At 40.8% G+C, this 23722-nt stretch overlaps 1 protein-coding gene across 1 annotated transcript; it reads left to right on the forward strand.

Annotated features, from left to right (window-relative positions):
- Nucleotides 1–28: 28 nt before the first annotated feature.
- On the forward strand, nt 29–22962 carry LOC148364856 (solute carrier family 41 member 1-like). Its single transcript, XM_088339118.1, has 10 exons — nt 29–160; nt 7237–7344; nt 9931–10002; nt 14189–14333; nt 14414–14560; nt 16516–16660; nt 16732–16811; nt 20386–20520; nt 20583–20731; nt 22798–22962. Exons 1-10 carry the CDS (start codon nt 29–31, stop codon nt 22960–22962), a joined length of 1278 nt encoding a protein of 425 aa, XP_088195244.1.
- Nucleotides 22963–23722: the final 760 nt, after the last annotated feature.

Here is a 23722-nt window from a genome sequence, read left to right on the forward strand (position 1 = left end):
AACTCCATGCTGAAAGTTCATATAGAAAATGATAGAAGACAAATTTGTGATTTCAGCTTCTAAAGAATCTTTGCAGAGGATCTGCCTTCAGGTGCTGCCTTCCTACATGCTGGCTGGGCTAGGGATGGTGATAGCCGGCATCCTCCTGGATCACGTGCAGGTCAGTGTCTGTTAACTCATAACTAACTTGCCCATTGGTAGGCCGAGTAACTTTAATATATTTCTGTTAAACCTTTACTGGCAACCAGTGTTCCCTCTAAGCTGCGCGCACTGCACATTCTCAGCGCACAAGAAAATCTAGCCGGCGCACAAAAATCAGGGCTGAAAATTGCAAATTAAGAAGCGATTTAAGTCAAAGTTAAAGTGCATGAAGGTAAAAATACACGGGTTCCCCTGACGTTGTGTTGTGTCCTAAATGCGGCATTTTGAAGTCGAGTCGAAGTAGAACGAAGTTGAGTAAAGTTAGTAGAGTTTGTCGAGAACCGGCTTCTTCGGCTCGGCTCACTAAAAGGAACCGGCTCTTTCGATTCCTAAACGGCTCTTCAGGTTGTTTTTGCTTCTTCCATCCCTATATGACCAAATATTATGTAAAATTATGCACAAAATGACTTAAAGGAAGGGGGAATAGAACAAAAGAGTAAAAAATACCAAAATGAAAAAGTAGTGTAAAGCTGAGGAAAAAAAACAAAAGGAAGAGAAAAAAGAAGGAAAAATTCTGAAAAAAAGCCAGAAAAAAAGAAAGAGAAACAAAGGAAAAAAGTAAATAGAGAACAAAAGGAAAAAAGTAAAGACAATGAGATTTTTTTAAAAGGGATTTAAAAAAATGGAAAAAAAACTGGGAAAAAGAAGAAAAAGTTTGTGTTGCATTCAAATAATTTCAAATTATACCAAGTCAATGTTGTTGCCAACATTGTACATCCACTAAAAAAATGTGATTAAATACAGTTATGTATCATGCAACCGACTAAATAAGCCCCCAAAAATGTTGTATGCGACAAAAGATACCAGGAAAAAAAAATGAAAATCTTGTGAAAGAATTGTTGTAAAAACAAATGACATTTGTAGGCCGTACAACTTTTGCACAATACATTAGTCAATTCATTCAAAAGTGATTTTTTTTTGCATTGCCGGAAACTTAGCAAAATATAACTTGATGTCAAGTTTTGGACATGTTTGATAATGACTCAGTTGCCACACTTGGGATTGCCGTTGCTCACTGTTGTTTCAAGCAGATGCTCGCCGACTTTGTGTGAACGCTCAGACCCGTAAGGAAAATTACAGGGAACATTGCTGGCAACATTGATCCAGTAAAGCAATGCCGTTTTCTACAGTAAGAAGCCGTACTCGTAAGGTTTTTGGGGAGTTCGGCAACCATGCTAGAGAGTATGTGGAGAGGTAGACGTGGACAGCGTTGGGCAGGGTAGGGTTACTTTAACTGGATTACTTTCAATTACCTAGGGATGACTCCAATACCAAATATGCTAATAAAAGACAAAAGAAACTAAATATGAATAAAATGATGACTCACAACACGTGGTAAGCTTTCTCTCCTGGCTTTGATCTCTTTGATCTCCGGCAAAACGAACATAAAATGCGACAGGAACAAAATGAAAAGAAATCCAAACATCATTTTTGCCGTTCCATGTATTCCGTTACTACCCAATCCTGCAAAAAAATTTGTCATTTTATTCATATTGAGTTTATTTTGTCTTTTATTAGCATATTTGGTATTGGAGTCATCCAAAAGTCATTGAAAGTAATCAAGTTAAAGTAACTCTACCCAACCCTGGACGTGGACCACATGCATATATTTTGTCCGTGTCCAAAGATGCTCAAGTTATTTCTTAATCGGTCCGAAATTAATTCTCATGTGTGACGGAATAGCATAAAACCTCTCGTCATAGAATATTAGTCAAAAAATCGGTCAGGGTTCAACAAGCTGTTACATACCTGTCAACCTGTACGATTATTATGCATTTTAAGACGTGTACGACGTACGAGAAAATCTGTACGGAAAAACGCAAATTTGTAGATAATGGGTACCATCCGGGATACACAGACTATCACGAAACAGCAAATCAATCAAGTCAAAAGAGTTTGCCGCGGTAGCCTCTATCTCGGCATCGTTTTTTTCGTTGCAAACGAAGCGTGCTTTGATGTAGTGAAAGGAACCGGCTTTTTCGGCTCAACTCATTAAAGAGAGCCAGCTCTCCAACGGCTCACTTGCTTTGATGCATTATATTACGAATGATTATGTTGTATAAAGAAGTTAAGAAAAAAAAGGAAGTATAAAATGAGAAAAAGAAAAAAGACAGATTTGTGGTTATCCCTTTTATCAGTATATTACCAAGAATAATTTAATGCAGAAAATAAATTCATAAGTTGAATAAGAAAATGTATTAGTCTACCTAATTATATTTGCGTGTATTTTTTCCTTCTACAGTGAACGTCCAAGCGACTTCATTTTTGAACTTTTTCTATAATAAACCTCATTCATGTCGAGCAACTCCGGATCTCACACCAAATCGTTCATGAACAATATATATGATATAACGAAACACATGTGTCAGGAGACCGGACCAGAACGGAGGCAGGGGGCAGGAAGGGAGAACTCATTTGCGTTAACGATCCGTACTTTTATTAATAAAATAAAAGTCGTCCACACTCAGGGACAAAACAAAACAAAAACAGACTTACAGGCAAACAGGAACTAAGACTAGGGATACTCACAAAACAGGCTTTACTCAAAACGTGCAAACACAGGTTTCCTCCGAATCAAACAAAACAGGACAGAGCAAAACAGAACAGAAAATGCAAAGAACCAGCCACCCGCAATACCCAAACCCCCCCCTTAAGAAGCAAACGCGCAAATTAGGCGATCTGCTTCAGCTGGTGCCCAGAGGGCGGGACCAGCCGGTCGCCACGGCGACCATGCTGGACACGACAACATGTACAATATAACATGTTAAACTACATAAATAAACACGTTTGAAAAAAAAATATGGCGTAAGATTATTTTTTATTTTGTAAGGGAAAATACGAAATTTTTTAGGGGAATGGAGCCCTGGAGCTTGACAGGTATGCTGTTAACATGCGTCTGTGTGTTCCTGAAGTGGGACTTTCCACTTTCAAGTGCCGATGTTTGATTTGTGAGCTTCAGCTGTTTGGCAGTCGCACTGACATTGAGGGTGACCGTGCCCCCCGCAGACGACCATGCAGGCAAATATACACTTTGACAAACAGAAAGGAAAATAAATCAATGCTTCAATCAACAATAAGACGAGACAGGCGATTGTTGTTTCTTCTCAATAAGTAGAATTGGTTTATTCCTGAAAAATGTAAAAAATACATTTTTTCATTTTAAAATTAGGACCATAGTACCACGTATTTCATGTTGAGAAGGCAAAAGAGACTTTTGCCTTTAATTTCTGATTCTTTAATTGTCGTGTCCAGCATGGTCGCCGTGGCGACCGGCTGGCCCAGCCCCCTGGGCACCAGCTGAAGCAGATCGCTTAATTTGCACGTTTGCTTCTCAAGGGGGGTTTTGTGTATTGCGGGTTGCTGGTTCATTGCGTTTTCTGTTCTGCATTATTCTGTTCTGTCTGTCTGGAGGAAACCTGTGTTTGCACGTTTTGAGTAAAACCTGTTTTGTGAGTATTTTTAGTCTGAGTTCCTGTTTGCCTGTAAAGCCTGTTTTTTTTTTTTTGTCCCTTAGTGTTGGACGACTTTTATTTTGCTAAATAAAAGTATGGATCGTTAACGCGAATGAGTTCATCCTTCCTGCCCCCTGCCTCTGTTCTGGTCCGGTCTCCTGACATTAATTGCTTATACTTTTGTTGCTTTGGAGTGTAACTTTATGCTCGTAACTACAATTTTGTTAGTGTAGCATATGAATGGTAAAAGAACGAAAAGGCCTGCTTCTAGTAGAGTCCAAACGCCAACCCAAACCCCAAAAAAGATTTAAAAAAAAAACTTTATTCTAATGCGTCTAAGAAATGCATGTACTTGCATGCAAAACATAAGTTGCTTGACTGCAATGATGGCACAAGCCACAAGATGGCTCAGCGTGTAGGAAAATTCCAAATTCTGTGCAGCACCTTTGAATCAATAGGTTTTTCAAATTATTTTTTATTACCACAAGAGGGCGCTCGATTTTAAAAATACACACACACACACACACATATATATATATATAAATACTGTGATTGGCTGGCAACCAGTTCAGGGTGTCCCCTGCCCACTGCCCGATGATTGCTGGGATGGGCTCCAGCACCCCCGCGACCCTACTGAGGATAAGCGGTGCAGTTAATGAGATGAGATGAGATGAGATTTTATATATATATATATATATATATATATATATATATATATATATATATATATATGTATATGTAACCGCGGTGTACCTGTCCCACCAAAGATCCACATTCACGCTGGACTGGATGATGATGTTTTTATTACAGTTCCTGCAAATGAATGAGTCACAACACGTGGTAAGCTTCCCTGCTGCCTTTGATCTCTTTGATCTCGTTGACAGCTCGTTGTAGACTGCCAAAAACCCCCACCTTCCTGTCGCAAAGTCTAAAGCCAAAACAAATCTCACCACATACCAGCAGGTGGCAGTGTTGGACTCATCATTGCAGGACACTTATACAGAAACTATAGTTTTTATCACTTCCGTTACATATATATATATAAATATATATATATATATATATATATATATATATATATATATATATATAAAGAACATTTCCATTAAATAAATTGTACAAGAACTTGGCATAGCCATGAGTCCAAATAAAAACAATAATAATGAAATTATTACTAATTATAATACTATATGTATACAGTACTCCGCAACTTTAAAGTGAATAAGCACTTTGGAAAATGGACGAATGTATGTATACAGTAAGTTTTCCATAATGTTTAGTTCAGCTTGTTTTCTGTTTCTTATAACTTTGATTGAAAACATAATCGTTTTTAGTTTATCTGATTAATCCCAAAATAAGGAACTGATTCATGGATTAATATTCTTCTTTGTCGCAGCCCTTTTAAACAAATGATTATAATGTTGACAATAAGTATTTTAGTCAGAAATATGAAATTAAACTATAAAGAAGGGCAGCACGGCGGTGCAGTGGTTAGGAGTTTGTATGTTCTCCCCGTGCTTGCGTGGGTTATCTCCGGGCACTCCGGTTTCCTCCCACATTCCAAAAAACATGCATTTCAGGTGAATTGGCCGGTCCAAATTGTCCCTAGGTGTGAATGAGCGAGCGAGTTGTCTGTCCCTGTGTGCCCTGCGATTGGCTGGCAACCGGTTCAGGGTGTCCCCTGCCCACTGCCCGATGATTGCTGGGATGGGCTCCAGCACCCCCGCGACCCTACTGAGGATAAGCGGTGTAGCTGATGAGATGAGATGAGATGAGATGACTATAAAGAATGGGTGAGGTCCCAATATCCAAAAGGGTGCAATTCTCTGCCATCATAAAAACGCAGGTATTACTCACAATGGAGAGCTGCAGAGAATAAAGGACATCCATGAGCAATGTCCCAAGACCCAAAGTCAAATTTCTACTGAGTCATTGCCAGTGTGTGTGTGTGTGTGTGTGAGGTACATGAGGTAATCCCTACAGCTCAGCAGTGCAAAATTTGAGTTTCTGAAATATGCTTCTTTTGCAACCTACAGCAAGGGCAGTTTAATGCAATACTTTGTATACAGGGTTGGGTAGGGTTACTTTAACTGGATTACTTTCAAATACTTTTGGATTACTCCAATACCAAATATGCTAATAAAAGACAAAAGAAACTAAATATGAATCAAATGACTACATTTTGTGCAGGCTAGGGGAGTAACGGAATACATGGAACAGCAAAAATGATCTTGGGTTTATTTTCATTTTGTTTCTGTCGCATTTGATGTTCGTTTTGCCGGGGATCAAAGAGATCAAAGCCAGGAGAGAAAGCTTACCACGTGTTGTGAGTCATCATTTGATTCATATTCAGTTTCTTTTGTCTTTTATTAGCATATTTGGTATTGGAGTCATCCAAAAGTCATTGAAAGTAATCCAGTTAAAGTAACCCTACCCAACCCTGCTCACATGATGGCAAACTTCGCTGAGTCCCTGGATCCAGGCATCTTCAACTTTTTCCAATGTTTCCTTCTCTAGCTCCTCACTAGGTTACTTTAACTTCATTTTTTGATTACTCCAATACCAAATATGCTAATAAAAGACAAAAGAAACTAAATATGAATAAAATGACTAAATTTTCTGCAGGCTTGGGTAGTAACGGAATACATGGAACGGCAAAAATGATGTTGGCAAGCTGTTTGGATTTATTTTCATTTTGTTTCTGTCGCATTTGATGTTCGTTTTGCCGGAGATCAAAGAGATCAAAGCCAGGAGCGGAAGCTTACACTCCATTCCATCCATTATCTGCACCGCTTATCACAGAAACATCGAGTTCAATCTGAAACAAGATACAGGGACAATATAAAACCCGGAGTAGCTCACCGAAGTCTTCGTGTTCATAATAATGTGCAGCCAATATCCTCTTATATCCGTGAGTGCAGTAAATCCAGGAGAATAAAATATTTACGAATACAGAATAGAAAAAAATGCTTTCTGTGTGCCGTCAGCCACGTGCTATACGCATTCATCTTTTTCGGCCAATTGCAGGCTTTGTTTTGCCATTCAAGCCAATGCCAGCCTGTAAATGATAAAAAGGATCCGCCTCTTGACCTCCGAATAACTTTAGCCAATAGTGATCGATTCAACTGATGATTGACACATCGTTTTCGGCCAATTGCAGGCTTTGTCTCCCGTTTAAGCCAATGCCAGCCTGTAAATGATAAAAAGGATCCGCCCCCTTGACCTCCGAATAACTTTAGCCAATAGTGATGGATTCAAATGATGATTGACACATTGGTTAGCCAATGAAACGGCAGTAAATAAATCCCAGCATACACCGCGGACTACTTCGCCTTCGGAGGAAAATCTAGTCGGTGGCTGCAAGTTAGTCGGAAAACTTAATGTTGATCCATAATTAAGGTGCACTGTATTATAAGCCGCATGGTCAGCTATGGAAAAAAATAAAGGCTCTTAGGTGCGCCTTATAGTGCGGAAAATACGGTACTCAATTTTTGGGTGCCAGTATCAGTCTGAAAATTTGCAGTAGTGTACATCCCTAATGTTACTGATGATAATGATTCTTAATAGATGTTATACTTTTCAGCACTGGGTGGTGTTCCAAGAAATCTCCGAGGTTTTTATCCTGGTTCCAGCTCTGGTGGGCCTGAAGGGGAATTTGGAGATGACTTTAGCGTCCAGATTGTCGACAGCCGTGAGTGGAAACACACCAATACATTTCATACTCTCCTAAAAAGGAATCTGTAACTATTTACCTAGATCTTCTTCTTCTTTTTGCATTAAAACGTGCGCTCACTTTTGCTGTATTCAGTGTTCATTTGAGCTGTGAAAAGTGATGGGTCCCGGGGACTCGCATGCTCAAAAATCTGTGGGTCCCAACAGAGATCTATGGCTCCCCAAAATTGTGTGTTATCCAGGTTGAAATTGTAAATCGGCGACAAATATATAATATAAATCTATATATTCATTCAGTTTTAATCATCACACTTAATTGGTAATACAAAGCAGTTATCACTTCAGATTTTTCAGTTCACAAAAATATTGTACATCATACAAAATAATATTGCTGAAATATTAGTCTACATATTCATGCAGTTTTAATCACTTTAGATTTTTCAGTTCATATATTCTTCGTGGTTTGCTGTCCCGCCACAGTTGTAATGCCTTCTCGAGGTCCAATTGCAGCAACGGAATTTCCATAGCTAATTTGTGGTTTTCATTGTCGTTGTGCCGATCGAACGCGCTTTTCTGAAAGTTCGTATTGCGAAATGATTTATGCAATTCAGTTTTTTTGTCACGCTGGGTGCACGCATCACAGAACATATAGCCTCCATTATCATCCTCCTCGTAACTAGGAATATAATTGAGTCCATTTTGGCAGAAAAGTCCTTTTCTTGCTAGGAGTATTCTTTTGTTTAACTTTCGTCGAATGGTTCGCTTCAAAACACGTGTTTTCCTTGCCATCGCGGTCTTCTGAAGAATTTCTCTGCCGTTTTTTCTTGACAGAATTATTGCCGTGGTTACCGCTTTCTGTATTATGTTTCGACTTATTACCGACACTGAAGAAATTACCATTTTTTTGTTGATTTGCACCTTATACCAACTGTTTTTACGAAGGCATACTTCTCTTTCACTCGACAACCACCAAAACAATGACGTCATCTCGAAGCAACGAGATCTCGTTTGCCGAGATCGGCGCGAGACCAAAACAACAATGGCGGATCTGCCTGACGAAAAGTTTGGATTGCGGCAAATCTTTGTTAAAAAAAAGAAGTAGTCGGGTAATAATGACAATTTGGTGTCAAAAAAGTGGCGTCCCGGGGACGCACGTTGATTCGACACGATGCGTCCCCAGCAAAAATGATGCGTCTAGGACGCAGGGACGCGGGTAAACGAGAACACTGTGTATTGGTTTCAATATTGTTTATTGTATAAGTTCAAATATTGGATACAAGTATGTTATTTCCAGTGAATGATAACAATTAACAATTAAATGACATTTAAGCAGGGGTAGGCACAGTTCTAAGGTCTTGGGAACCTTCTGTGTGGGTTCAAATCCAGCTACCGGACTTACTGTGTGGAGTTTGCATGTTCTCCCCGTGGGTTGCGTGGGTTTCCTCCGGGCACTCTGGTTTCCTCCCACATTTCAGGTGGATTGGCCGGTCCAAATTGTCCCTAGGTGTGAATGAGCGAGTGAGCTGTCTGTCCCCGTGTGCCCTGCGACTGGCTGGCAACCAGTTCAGGGTTTCCCCTGCCCACTGCCCAAAGATTGCTGGGATGGGCTCCAGCACTCCTGGGACCTTACTGAGGATAAGCGGTGTAGCTAATGAGATGAGATGAGGCTGCCCCTCACCTGTCATCATGGAGATATAAGATTAGAAATATATTTAATGAGTATATTTTTATAATGTTGTGGTTCTCTCTCGTCTAACCTCAAAATTTGGGGATTTTCTTTTTCCACATCGCTAAATTTTTCACATTGTATTACAAATATTACGCAACTTGTACGTAACATATTGCCAGGGTTGGGTAGGGTTACTTTAACTGGATTACTTTCAATTACTTTTACCAAATATGCTAATAAAAGACAAAATAAACTAAATATGAATCAAATGACTCCATTTTGTGCAGGCTTGGGGAGTAACGGAATACATGGAACGGCATAAAGCTTTTTGGATTTCTTTTCATTTTGTTTCTGTCGCATTTTATGTTCGTTTTGCCGGAGATCAAAGAGATCAAAGCCGGGAGAGAAATCTTACCACTTGTTGTGAGTCATAATTTTATTCGTATTTAGTTTCTTTTGTCTTTTATTAGCATGATTGGGTAGGGTTACTTGAACTGGATTACTTTCAATGACTTTTGGATGACTCCAATACCAAATATGCTAATAAAAGACAAAATCAACTAAATATGAATAAAATGACAAAATTTAGTGCAGGCTTAGCGAGTAACGGAATACATGGAACGGCAAAAATTATGTTTGGATTTATTTTCATTTTGTTTCTGTTGCATTTTGTGTTCGTTTTGCCGGAGATCAAAGAGATCAAAGCCAGGAGAGAAAGCTTACCACGTGTTGTGAGTCATCATTTTATTCGTATTTAGTTTATTTTGTCTTTTATTAGCCTATTTGGTATCGGAGTCATCCAAAAGTCATTGAAAGTAATCCAGTTAAAGTAACGCCTACCCAACCCTGTTTACGTGATATTTTTAATTCAACTCTCCAAAATGTTTCAAGCAAGTGTAAATATTCAAAATTTCATTCGACGCTCTTTGTGTGCAGGCCAACACTGGGAAGTTGGTGGAACCTCAGCAGAAGTGGAAGACGCTAAGCTGTAATTTAGCTCTCATCCAGGTGAGGCCCGCATCCTCGTTCCATTCCTTGAGTTTTGGTGATTTACTTGAATTCAACCTCCGGGATTCTGACCTAATATTTGGATGAAGAGACAAGAGCTGAAGAGAGCAGTTCTGTTGAGGTTACAAAGAAAAAAAAAAGAAACTGTTAAAGTCAATCATTATCAAGACTATTTAGTGGCTATACTTGCACAGATAAAATACATGTATATAGTTGAATTCTACATGATGGTGGCAGAAAAGAACTTACGTCCTTCCTGGGTGAAGTCCAAACAGAGAGAGGGAGTGGTTTATTTTGCGTCAGAGAAATCAGTACACTCGAGAACACGACTTCAAAATAAAAGAATACAAGATTGATAAACGTACAAGAGATATAATTACACTCATTGTTGAAACGTTACTTTATGTGTATGTGTGTATGAGAAACATTGTTTTTATATTTAGTAATATAAAAACAAGCTAATTACCTTGAGACAGAAATTCAAGAGATTTACATTGAAAACCTGACAGACACAAACAGAATATTCTGGGCTGGTGATCTTAACAAAGTCCTCCCTTAATAAAATGGCTGACCACTGTTTTTGTAGGAAAGGGGCATGAATTGATAGAAATGAAACTTAACTTAAAAATGAAAGCTAACTGAGATAGGATTTTCCTGTAAAAGTATGAGAATCCACTTTTGTTAACACTGGATCTAAATATATTTTGCAGATGATATGGTAAGATTATGGCAGATTTATCAGAACACCGCTGCTGGGAAAGTACAGCCATTGAATGGATATATTGAAATATCAAATGAATACAGCAAGTAAATACCGTAAATTCCGGACTATAGAGCACCTGATTATAAGCCGCACCCACCACATTTTAAGAGGAAAACCGATTTTATACTTACACAAGCCGCTCCTGTATATAAGCCGCATGCGCCCACATTAAAAAAATGTAACACAAACACAAAATTAACCCAAACCCGACTAAGTCCCGCGGTTGAAACTGAATGTCCTTCATAAAAGTACACAGTCCAAAAATCACAGCCGGCAAAATGAACGGAAAATAATACCGGTACTTAAGGTTTGATGCAGACTTGCAGAGTCCGAGTCCCATTGAAAGTAATCCAAGGAAAAAAGTGTATATTTCCAAAGGTAAGGGTGGGAAGAATATATATCCACTATTGTCTGCCGCGTCCACAAACACTCACCTTTACCGGTCCCCACTTCCCGTCAGCCCCTTCTTTTTTATTCGCCCGTGCAAAACATATCAGAATAAGTGTCTGAAATAAATACATTACAAAAATATACAGTTGCAAATACATATTATACATGGTTACACATATTTACAAAGTAAGACGGTACACCAAGAGAGTTTTCAAAGCTTTAATAATAACTTTCATCCCAAACGGTGCCTGTGACAGGTAGCAACACACGAGCAACACGCTCGCAACACAGTAAACGGGTCTGTTAAAAAAAACATATCGTACTTGTAAAAATCACGGTAAACCGTCCTCATCTTCCTCCTTAGAACTGAAGCCGTCAAAGTCGTCTTTCTCAGTGTCGGAAAGAACACAATTTAATTTATGCACAAGCCAAGAAGTTGCAGTCTTCCTCGGCGCATATAATCCACCGGTCTAAATCTTACCTTTTGTACTCGAGCGCCGCTGGCGGCCGTTAGAAAAATGACATAAATTGGCTGCATCACTGAATAAGCCGCAGAGTTGAAAGTTTGGGAAAAAAGTAGCGACTTATAGTCCGGAATTTACGGTACTTCATTCAAATATGTGGATAAATAAAGTGCATTTATAACAACTAAATGAATCGTGTGATTTTCAAAGTAATGATGTGCTAATAAAATAATCAAATCTAGCTGGAAAAAACATGCAATCATGACTATATTTTCAATTACGCATAATAATAATCTAAGACACAGCTGTCAAACAGGCGGCCCGCGGGCCAGATCAGGCCCACTAAGGGATTGAATCCGGCCCGCGAGACAACACTCAGAGAAGCGCAAGAGAAAAACAAGCTGCAGGTTGAAATATGTCCACTTGATGTTGCCAAAGCCAGGTGCCTCGAACAAAGACACTGTACTTGTATTTATTTCTCTCTCTCTCTCTCTCTCTCTCTCTCTTTTCCACCCCTTTTCTCCCACTCTGTCTCTTTCACTCTGTGTCTCTCTTTTTCTCTTCCTTTGTTACTCTTTGTTTCTTTCTCTCTCTGTGTCTTTTAACCTCTTTTGCTCTAACTTCCTTTTTTCCTTTTCTCTCTTTCTCTCTTCATACCCTTCGCGCTTTCTTTCTCTTTTCTCTCCTTCTGTCTTTCTATTTCTCTTTGGATTTCTTTCTTCCTCTTCCTTTCTTTTCCCCCTCTCTCATGACATTTTATCTTTTGTTTCTCACGCTCTCTTCCTCTCTCTCTCCTTTTCTTTCTTTGTCCCGCCCTCTCTCCTTTTCCCCTCCCTCTTTCTCTTATTTCTTTATCTCTCTTTTTCTTTCTCTTTAATCTACTAGTTCGGCCCCCGACAGAATGTTTGTTCTATCGTGTGGCCCCCGAGTTAAAATGAGTTTGACACCCCTGATCTAACACTACCCAGAAAAAATACATCCATATAGAAATCCATCCATTATCTGCACCGCTTATCCTCAGTAGGGCCGCGGGGTGCTGGAGCCCATCCCAGCTATCTTCGGGCAGGGGACACAGGGACAGACAATTCCCTCGCTCATTCACATCTGGGGACAATTTGGACCGGCCAATCCACCTGAAATGCATGTCTTTGGAATGTGGGAGGAAACCGGAGTGCCCGGAGAAAACCCACACACGGGGAGAACATGCAAACTCCACACAGGAGGTTTGATTTCATGACCTCAGAACTGTGCCGTACACGCGCTAACAATCCAGGTCCAGGCTTTCATTCAGCACCAGTTTAAATCAGTAAAAAGCACATCTATATGCCTTTAAAACGTTATTTCCCAAAATGCATCACTTCAAAACAAGGAAGTGGACACGCAAACTATCGGCATACCCTTCACAGGTTTGCAGCAGCAGACAACAAAAATAGCACCAGTAAAAGATAGAAAGTTTATCGGACAAAAGCTGCAGCATAAATACTCCAAAGAAGCAGCAGAACATTTTTCATGCTTGTTCACGTTTTTTTTTTGTTAGTGTAGCCTGGAAATGATAAAAGTATTAAAAGACCTGTTTTAAATGCAGTCCAAATGCCAACCCAAACCCTCAAAAAGATGAAAGAAGAAGAGTTTATTACCGTAAATTCCGGACTATAAGCCGATACTTTTTCCCTAATTTTCAACCCTGCGGCTTATTCAGTGATGCGGCCAATTTATGTCATTTTTCTAACGGCCGCCAGCGGCGCTCGAGTGTTGCTACCATTAACTGGCCTGTCAAAGCTATATTATTATTATTAAAGCTTTGAAAACTCTCTCGGTGTACCGTCTTTCTTTGTTAATATGTGTAACCCATGTATAATATGTATTTGCAACTGTATATTTTTGTAATGTATTTATTTGTATTTATTTTATTATTATTCTGATATGTTTCGCACAGGTGAACGAAAAACAAGGGGCGGAACAAACGCGGGGTGCCGAGTTTAAGTGGGGACCGCTAAGGGTGAGGGACAGACAAGGAAAGAAGAGGGGGTAAAAAGTTGGTTAAAGAAAAAGGAGTTGCGTGAGTAAATGTGTTCGTCTGATATATTTTTCCCACCCTTACCTTTGTAAATATACACTTTTTTCCTTGGATTACTTTCAACGGAATCCGGACTCTGCAGGTCTGCATCAAACCTTAAGTACCGTATCATTTTCCGGCTGTGATTTTTGGACTGTGGACTTTAATGAGAGGACATTTAGTTTCAATCGCGGGACTTGAAGTCGGGTTTGGGTTAATTTTGTGTCGGTGTTACACGTTTAAATGTGGGCGCATGCGGCTTATATACAGGTGCGGCTTGTGTATGTACAAAACCGGTTTTCCTCTTAAAATGCAGTGGGTGCGGCTTATAATCAGGTGCGCTCTATCGTCCGGAATTTACGGTAGTACTCGAGAAATGAGCCGATTGAAGCTTCGCTTATGATTACAAGCCAGTAGATGGCGGCAAGGGGAGTACCAAAATTTGACGCTACGGACTCCACCTTGAAAGAACCCAGATAACACAAAATTTTATGAATTGTACTCCTGAAAAAGGTCCAAGCCACCGTTGTCGGCTTCCTAGCTGCCGTGGCAGCAGTGAGTCTCGGAGGTGTGACTCGCGGAAGATTGGATCTTCTCCATGCCGCCATCTTGTGTGCTAGCAGCGTCACAACAGCTTCCGTTGCTGCGCTAGTTCTCGGTCAGAAATCAAACGCTCCACTCGACCTTCCACGGGACGTCTGCGGTCACTTTTAACCAGTTTGGTTATCGTTTCGCCAGGCTTGGTGATGGTGGCGGTGATCATGGTTTCCAGTAAAGTGGGCGTCAACCCCGATAACGTAGCCACGCCCATCGCCGCCAGCCTGGGTGATGTCATCACGTTGTCATTGCTTGCTGGGGTCAGCAGCTTCTTCCTCTGCTACAGAGGTGAGACTGAAGAAGAAGAAGTTTCGTATTCAGCAGGGATCTCCCACCTATTTGAAGCCGAGAGCTACTTTTTGTGAACGATCGGCACCGAGGGCTACGAGTTGGATACGCGTTCGAAATAATGTCATGTTATTGCTATGTTGTTACTATATTATTACCAGGTTGTTATGATCAGAAGTTGAGTTTTAATATTATGAAAACATCGTGTCAGTTAGAAATCCAATTTTGGAGGAAATAGCAATGACACATCAGCAATGTTCCCTCTAAGCTGCACGCGTGCCCAGAGCTTTTCCCTGCACAAGAAAATCGAGCCAGCTCACAAAAATCAGGGCTCCAAATTGCTCATTAAGAAGCGAATTCAGTCGAAGTTACAGTGCATGAAGGTAAAAATACAAGGGTTCTCCGGACGTTGTGTTCTAAATGTGGTATTTGGAAGTCAAGGTCGAAGTAGAACAAAGTTGAGTAAAGTCAGTAGTTTCACACAAAGTCGGTGAGCAACGCTTGAAACAACAGTGAGCAACGGCAATCCCAAGTGTGGCAACTAAGTCATTATCAAACATGTCCAAAACTTGACATCAAGTTAGATTTTGCTGAGTTTCCGGCAATACAAAATTACTTTTCACTTTTGAATGAATTGACTCATGTATTAATGCAAATGTTGTTTTTACAACAATTATTTCACAAGATTTCCATTTCTTTTTTTTCCTGGTATCTTTTGTCACACAATTCTAACATTATTAGTATTTTTTATTTAGTCGGTTGCAAGATAGACAACTGTATTTAATCACATTTTTTAAGTGGAAGTACAATGTTGGATTGACTTGGTATAATTGGAAATTAATAGAATGCAACACAAACGTTTTCTTCTTTTTCCCTATTTTTTTCTATTTTTTTTTTAATTCCTTTAACAAAATCTCATTGTGTTTATTTTTTCCGAGCTGTTACTTTTTTCTTTTTGTTCCTTTTGTTTTCCTTTGTTTCTTTTTCTTTTTTTCTGGCTTTATTAAAAAAAATTCCTCCTATTTTCTCTTCCTTTTGTTTCTTTCTTCTCAGCTTTTCACTACTGTTTCATTTTGGTATTTTTTTCTTTTTTGTTCTATTCTCCCTTCCTTTAAGTCATTTTGTGCATAATTTTACATAATATTTGGTCATGTTGGGATGAAAGAAGCAAAAACAACCCAAAGAGCCGTTTAGGACCCGAAAGAGCCGGTTCCTTTAAGTGAGCCGAGCCGAAAAACTCTACTGACTTTACTCAACTTCGTTCTACTTCGACTCGACTTCAAAATACCGCATTTATGACACAACATCAGGGGAACCCGTGTATTTTTACCTTCATGCACTGTAACTTTGACTTAATTCGCTTGCTGTCGTCTCATTTTGTTTTATTTTGTTCAACAGGAAGAGGGCAGCAATGTCCATACTTTGTTTTATTTTCCAAGGATTTCCCTGGCAAAGGAGTTAAAATTAGACAGGCACAGGGGCGGATAAATGAAGGCACTAACATGCCACTTTTGAAGTGAAGAGCTTTGCTGTGTGTTGCAATAATATAATTCCTATCGTCAGGGTTGAGTAGGGTTACTTTAACTGGATTACTCCAATACCAAATATGCTAATAAAAGACAAAAGAAACTAAATATGAATAAAATGACTCCATTTTCTGCAGGCTTGGGGAGTAACGGAACACGTGGAACGGCAAAAATGATGTTGGCAAGCTGTTTGGATTTCTTTTCATTTTGTTTCTGTCGCATTTTATGTTCGTTTTACCGGAGATCAAAGAGATCAAAGCCTGGAGAGAAAGCTTACCACGTGTTGTGAGTCATCATTTTATTCCTATTTAGTTTCTTTTGTCTTTTATTAGCATATTTGGTATTGGAGTCATCCAAAAGTCATTGAAAGTAATCCAGTTAAAGTAACCCTACCCAACCCTGCCTATCTTTGATTCAAACAATGTCCAGATGTGTGGTACCTCCCTCTTGTGGCATGCACTTTCTTCTTGCTTCTTGTACCGTTGTGGGTCAACGTGGCTCGCAGGTCTCCTCCAATCAAAGAAGTCCTCAGGTCAGGCTGGCAGCCGGTTATTTTGGCCATGTCACTCAGCAGGTAATCGGACACTTTTCTCTTTTTATACTTTCTGTCAAAATGAATTAAAACAAAAATATTTGTGTTTTTAGTCTTGGTGGTCTGATTCTGGATAAGACAGTGAGCAATCCAAACTTTGAGGGTATGGCAGTGTTCACGCCGATAATCAATGGTAAAAACCATCAATTATGATACATACAAACTTTCTCTCAATATATGTACATGTATATGCACTCTCTCTCTCAGTCTCTTTTTTCTCCACCACTTATCCTCTCAAGTCAAGTCAAGTCAAGTCCATGCAAACATGTATATGTTAATAAGAGAACCTTAAAGTCACATCTTAAGTGGACTGGGAGCCAGTGCAAGTTGGCCAATACAGGAGTGATATGCTCAAACTTTTTGGTCTTAGTCAAAAGTCTAGCTGCCGCATTCTGGACCAGCTGCAAACTTTTGATGCTAGACATCGGGAGACCAGAAAGCAATACATTACAGTAATCAAGCCGAGAAGTAGTGTTTGAAAACAACTCACGACAGTGAGCTGGACCAATAATCAACATTTCTCTCTCTCTCAGTCGCTTTTTTCTCCACCACTTATCCTCTCAAGGGTCACAGGGGCCCATCCCAGACATCTACGGGCAGTGGGCAGGGGACACCCTGAACTAGTTGTCCCTTAAAATGACCGCTTTTACTTTACATGACGCCTGGGTTTAAAGAGATGACATTATCGCCATCTTGCTTCTACCGGTACCCTCCAAAAAACAAAATCATTGTGAAAGGCTGGGCAAAAAAAAAGGAAAAGAAAAAACTGCTTTTGGTCACTAAGTTTCTCCCTTGTGCTTTGAAGTCAAGTCAAGTCAAATTTATTAATATAGGCCTTAATCACAAAAATGTCTCAAAGGACTGCACAGGATTACAATGACACAATGACCTGATCTTAAACCAACATGCGGGCAAGGAACAACTCAAAACCTCAGCGTGAGGAAAAAGAGAAACCCTGACAAGGGACCTCACAAGTGGTATCCCCCTTTTAGGATGACCAGGGTGAATTACATTTAGCATTACAGTACACAAACATAGTAAACACTAGGTGACATGTTGAAAATTTGTCCGGAAAGTGCATGACAGCAGCGACGCCCCCAGCCTGTAAACTAGTCCAGTAAGTCTATGACGGCCACGACGCAGCTTCCCATCTCTGCCCGCTGGTCCATGCAGGCGTTCACATGCTTCAGGTCAAACGCTGGTCCGATGACTCATCTCCAAATGGTCCTTCTCCTTCGTATCACCACCAGGCAGGCGGTCGGAAAAAGACAGGACAATACAGAATATGAGCTGGGCATCGATCATAAGCTTCGGAATAGAAGTGTGTCTTAAGCCCCCGGGCAGTGGGCAGGGGACACCCTGAACTAGTTTCCACCCAGTTGCGGGGCACACAGACATACAACTCACTCACTCACTCACTCACACTTAGGGACAATTTGGACCGGCCAATTACCCTGACACACGTTTTTGGAGTGTGGGAGGAAACCTACGCATGCGGGGGAGAACATGCAAACTCCGCACAGGAAGGGGCCAGTTTAGCTACATTTGAACCTTGGACCTCAGCACCGTGGGGCTGTTTGCTGACCACCCAGATGCGGTTTCACCCCTCATATATATGTATATTTATGGATATATACAGAGTGAGAGTGAGGGAGTGAGGGAGTGACAGTGAGAGTGAGAGGCCGAGAGAGACTTAAGTATATACACTCAGATTTACAAATGAATAAACCTACATTTTAGTCATCATTTGATTGGCAGAACAGACAAACTATATATACAGTAATCCCTCGGTTTTCGCGGTTAATGGGGACCGAGACCACCCGCGAAAACTGAAAATCCGCGAAGTAGCGACGCCCCTTCAAAAATGCTTCAAAAATAACGTATACAGGTATACAGTATACCCCCTGCCATTAAACCGAAGAGATCGCTTGCATGATGGCAAGGAGTTCTTGGGTGACTCATCCAGAACTCTTCACACTGGAACTGAATGTACCAAAACATGACCCACAAGTGTAGCCATGTCTTACATAATCAATTTACACGGAATAGGACTGCGGCGAAACCACTACGAACCATTCAGTATGATTGTATTAACCGCTCTCAACCACATGCAGCCATCGCAGTTTATTTCGCTTGTTAACACTACCGGTTCCATATTGAAAATAAACAGTGAAAATGTGATTTTTGATGAGTGTTTGTGAAGCATTTTGTGAAACAGTTAAAAAAATGGCAATGACTAAGCATTGTGTGGCAATGACTAAGCGGCAGTGACTAAGCATCGTGTCAGGACCTCCCCTCCCCTTCACAATAAGAGTGTCCACACCGTGTCCTCAGTTGACATAAGCGTGCGCTTGCTCAGGTCAATAAATGCTTTTACCGAGAAGGTAAGGTATATTTTTTAGACTCGCAAAGCTCTGAACTCGCAGAAGTGGAACCGCGAACTAGCGAGGTTCCACTGTATTAACTGCAGCACAGAGAATACACGTTTTATTGACTTGCCTTTACTTCATGATAAAGTGTATCCACTGCTCTTTTTTTTTAAATAAAAGCATTAATAGATAGGTAACCCTCTGTTACGAAAAGAAAAAAAAAGTTCATGCAACGAGAAAAAAATTACAAAATGGCTCGACTTGCTGAGAGCTTGCAAATACTATCACGTGCCTGCCAACACAAACACTTTGTCCCTTAAAATAACCACTTTTACTTTACATGACGCCCGGGTTTAAAGAGATGACATTATTGCCCGCCATCTTGCTGCTACCGGTACCCCCTAAAAAAACAAAATCCTTGTGAAAGGATGGGCAAAAAAAAAACTGCTTTTGGTCACTTAAGTTTCTCCCTTGTGCTTTGAAGTCAAGTCAAGTCAAATTTATTTGTATAGCCCTTAATTACAAAAATGTCTCAAAGGACTGCACAGGATTACAATGATACAATGACCTGATCTTAAACCAACATGCGGGCAGGGAACAACTCAAAACCTCAGCGTGAGGAAAAAGAGAAACCTTGAGAAGGGACCTTACAAGTGGTATCCTCCTTTCAGGATGACCAGGGTGAATTACATTTAGCGTTACAGTACACAAACATAGTAAACACTAGGTAACATGTTGAAAATTTGTCCGGAAAGTGCATGACAGCAGCGACGCCCCCAGCCTGTAAACTAGTCCAGAAAGTCTATGACGGCCACGACGCAGCTTCCTATCTCTGCCAGCTGGTCCATGCAAGCGTTCACATGCTTCAGGTCAAACGCTGGTCTGCTGACTCATCTCAAATGGTCCTTCTCCTTCGTATCACCACCAGGCAGGCGGTCGGAAAAAGACAGGACAATACAGAATATGAGCTGGGCATCAATCATAAGCTTTGGAATAGAAGTCTGTCTTAAGCCTTGATTGAAAAGCACTCGTTTTTTTTGTTTCATTACACATTTATTGGTCAAATATTACACAGTATCACTTTAAAAAAACATGATACTGGTGGCCGTATTTCTTTTGGGGTGGCAGGTTGAGATTTTTTGACGAAACAAGTGTGCCTTGGCTTAAAGAAGGTTAAGTATTTTTCTAAAACTGATTTTTCTTCTCATTTAATATTGTTTCTTGTCAGCATTCTGTCATTTCCAGATTTCCCATAATCCTCCACCTTCATCTGCAGCTGTGTGCGTCAATCCACTGGATATTTAACTCTGACATCAGCACTATTCTTTCTGCATGCAGGTGTTGGAGGAAACCTGGTCGCCATCCAGGCCAGCAGAATGTCGACCTTCCTTCACCGTTGGAGCCTTCCTGGAGACAGGCCATTCAAAATCACTTCACAGTGTCCTGGACCTTACTCGACTTTCTGTGCCTCAGGTAAAATCAAAATTCCAAACCGACCATGAAGATGGTCCTCATTTGCTTTCTTTTATGGTCAGAGATGGATTCCAAGTCCGCCAGTGTCCTAGCCATGCTTGTTGTGCCAGGTCATCTTGTGTTTCTGTACATGATCCAGCTTCTCCAAGCAGGACACAAGACCATGACGACTCCATTTGTTGTTTGTTACCTGTCTGCTGCATTGCTTCAGGTAATTTCATGTTTGCTCTTTCAGAAGACTTTCATTATACAGTGGAACCTCGGTTCTCGACCATAATCCGTTCCAGAACCCTGAATCCGATTTGTTCGATCCCCGAAATCATTTTTCCCATTAAAAATAATGTAAATCGTTTTAATCCGTTCCAACACCCTGAATGTTTACCTTCAAAGTTTAACGTAAACATAAAGCTAAGCCAGGCTAATCGTACGTTCGCGTTATCGTAATCTTCCGTACGAAAGATTACGCTAACATGAACGTGTAAAAATAAAAAAATCAGGTCGTTTACACGTCATTTAGCACCCGGGTCTCCACAACAAGTGGTGAGCGGTTCAATGGAAAGGGGGCTCCGTTCCAACACCCTCAATGTTTAACGTAAAACTTAAAGCTAACCCAGGCTAATCGTACGTTCGCGTTATCGTAATCTTATGAATAGGATTTCTTACCTTTGTGGTGGTCAGCAGAAGGCGCAGATGGACGGTGGTACTATTATGTCTTTCTTAAATGCAATAGTTGTACGTACTACTTTTCTTTTTTCACCTGTAACAACTTTGCTGCTTGCATTGACTTTCTTCGGAGGCATAATTAGGGGCTAAAACACTTCGTACACCTATATTAAAAGCGAAAGCAAAACGCGATAACAGTTGGTCACGAAAAGAGCGATCTACACCCGTACGCCGCTCAGCATGGCACACTAGCGTACGCACTCACGCATAACCGGCGTTCGAACTCCGATTTTTTGACCGAACAGCGAAGCAAGAATTTCTGGACATTTTTGATCGGACTCCGATTTGTTCGAACTGAGATGGCGTTCGAAAACCGAGGTTCCACTGTACCAGTGTTCTGGTTTGCCTGCGTCCCTGACGCATCGTTTTTGCTGGGGACGCATAGTGTCAAATCAACGTGCGTCCATGGGACGCAACTTTGTGGACACCAAATTGTCATTATTACCCGATTACATTTTTTTTAAACAAAGATTTACCGCACTCCAAACTTTTCGTCAGGCAGATCCGCCATTGTTGTTTTGGTCTCGCGGTTCGAGTTTGTTCTGCACGCCGATCTCGAGTTGTGTGGTGAAAAGTCTGTCTCTTTTTAGAGAAGCGGCTTTTTCGGCTCAACTCATTCAAGAGAGCCGGCTCTCCAACGGCTCACTTGCTTTGATGCATTATATTACGAATGATGATGTTGTATAAAGAAGTTAAGAAAAAAAGGAAGTATAAAAGGAAAAAAGGAAAAAGACAGATTTGTGGTTATCCCTTTAATCAGTATATTACCAACAATAATTTGATAGAGAAAATGAATTAATAATTTGATGATTTAAACTGAATGAATACAGTGGAACCTCGGTTTTCGAACGCCTCTCAGTTCGAAGGAATCGGAGTCCGACCAAAAATTTCGAGAAATTCTTGCTTCGCTGTTCGGTCCAAAAATCGGAGTTCCAACGCCGGTAATGCGTGAGTGCGTACGCTAGGGTGCCATGCTGAGCGGCGTACGGGTGTTTTAGCCCCTTATTATGCCTCCGAAGAAAGTCAGTGCAAGCAGCAAAGTTGCTACAGGTGAAAAAAGAAAAGTAGTGCGTACAACTATTGCATTTAAGAAAGAAATAATAGCAAAATGGTGTCCGAGTGTCTGATCTTGCCTGCGCCTTCTGCTGACCACCACAAAAGGTAAGAAATCCTATTCATAAGATTATAATAACGCGAACGTAGGATTAGCCTGGGTTAGCTTTATGTTTACGTTAAACATTCAAGGTAAACGTTCAGGGTGTTGGAACGGATTAAAACGATTTACATGATTTTTAATGGGAAAAATGATTTCGGTGAGCGAACAAATCGGTTTTCGAACAGGGTTCTGGAATGGATTATGGTCGAGAACCGAGGTTCCACTGTATATACCTTTGTCACCGATTTACAATTTCAACCTGGATAAGACTAAATTTTGGGGAGCCATAGATCTCTGTTGGGACCCATCGATTTTTGAGCATGCGAGTCCCCGGGACCCATCACTTTTCACAGCTCAAATGAACTCTGATTATACTAATGCAAGTGAACTTCGATTAGGTGATCATTCTTCTGCACGTGGCTAACGTGATGGTGCGGTGGCTTTGGCAAAGGGGATTGGACCCGGACAACTTCTCCATCCCTTACTTGACGGCGCTGGGTGACTTGCTGGGAACAGCTTTTCTGGCCTTGAGCTTCCGACTGGTTGAGAAGATTGGTGCCTGAAGGAGCCGGATTTTGGGGAAATCATCCCCGGGCTGGGATTGTTACATATTTAGGGAAGACTCGAAGGTTCACGAGGTACGAACAGAGAGCCTTGATCGAGATCACCGGTGTCAAAGAGGCGGCCCGCGGGCCATTACAGGCCCGCTAAGGGATTGAATCCGGCCCGCGAGACGACAATCAAAGAAGCGCAAGAGAAAAATGAGCTGCAGGTTGAAATATGTCAACTTGATGTTGCCAAAGCCAGGTGCCTCGAACAAAGATACTGTACTTGTATTTCTTCTCTCTCTCTCTCTCTCTCTTTCTGCGCTTTTTCACCCACTCTCTGTCTCTCACTCTCCGTGTCTCTCTTTTTCTCTTCCTTTGTTACTCTTTGTTTCTTTCTCTCTCTGTCTTTTTAACTTATTTTGCTCTAACTTCTTTTTTTTCCTTTTCTCTCTTCTCTTTCTCTCTTCCTACCCTTTGCGCTTTCTTTTCTCTTTTCTCTCCTTCTGTCTTTCTATTTCTCTTTGGATTTCTTTCCTCTCCCTCCCTTTCCTTCCCTCTCTCTCATGACTTCTCCTTTAATCTCTTTTGTTTCTCACGCTCTCTCCCTCTCTCTCTTTCTTTGTCCCGCCCTCTCTCCTTTTCCCTTCGGCCAGCGAGACAACACTCAAAGAAGTGCAAGAGAAAAACAAGCTGCAGGTTGAAATATGTCAACTTGATGTTGCCAAAGCCAGGTGCCTCCCACAAAGACACTGTACCTTTATTTATTTCTCTCTCT

The sequence above is a fragment of the Urocampus carinirostris genome, chromosome 6, assembly GCF_059441175.1.
Source record: "Urocampus carinirostris isolate Australia breed hairy pipefish chromosome 6, RoL_Ucar_1.0, whole genome shotgun sequence".
Classification (NCBI taxonomy): Eukaryota; Metazoa; Chordata; class Actinopteri; order Syngnathiformes; family Syngnathidae; genus Urocampus; species Urocampus carinirostris.

Coding starts and splice junctions, on each gene's coding strand:
- LOC148364856 (XM_088339118.1), top strand. CDS start 29: ATGATAGAAGACAAATTTGTGATTTCAGCTTCTAAAGAATCTTTGCAG. Junction 14,561..16,515: donor CTTCTTCCTCTGCTACAGAG/GTGAGACTGAAG, acceptor AACAATGTCCAG/ATGTGTGGTACCTCCCTCTT. Junction 20,732..22,797: donor TGTCTGCTGCATTGCTTCAG/GTAATTTCATGT, acceptor AACTTCGATTAG/GTGATCATTCTTCTGCACGT.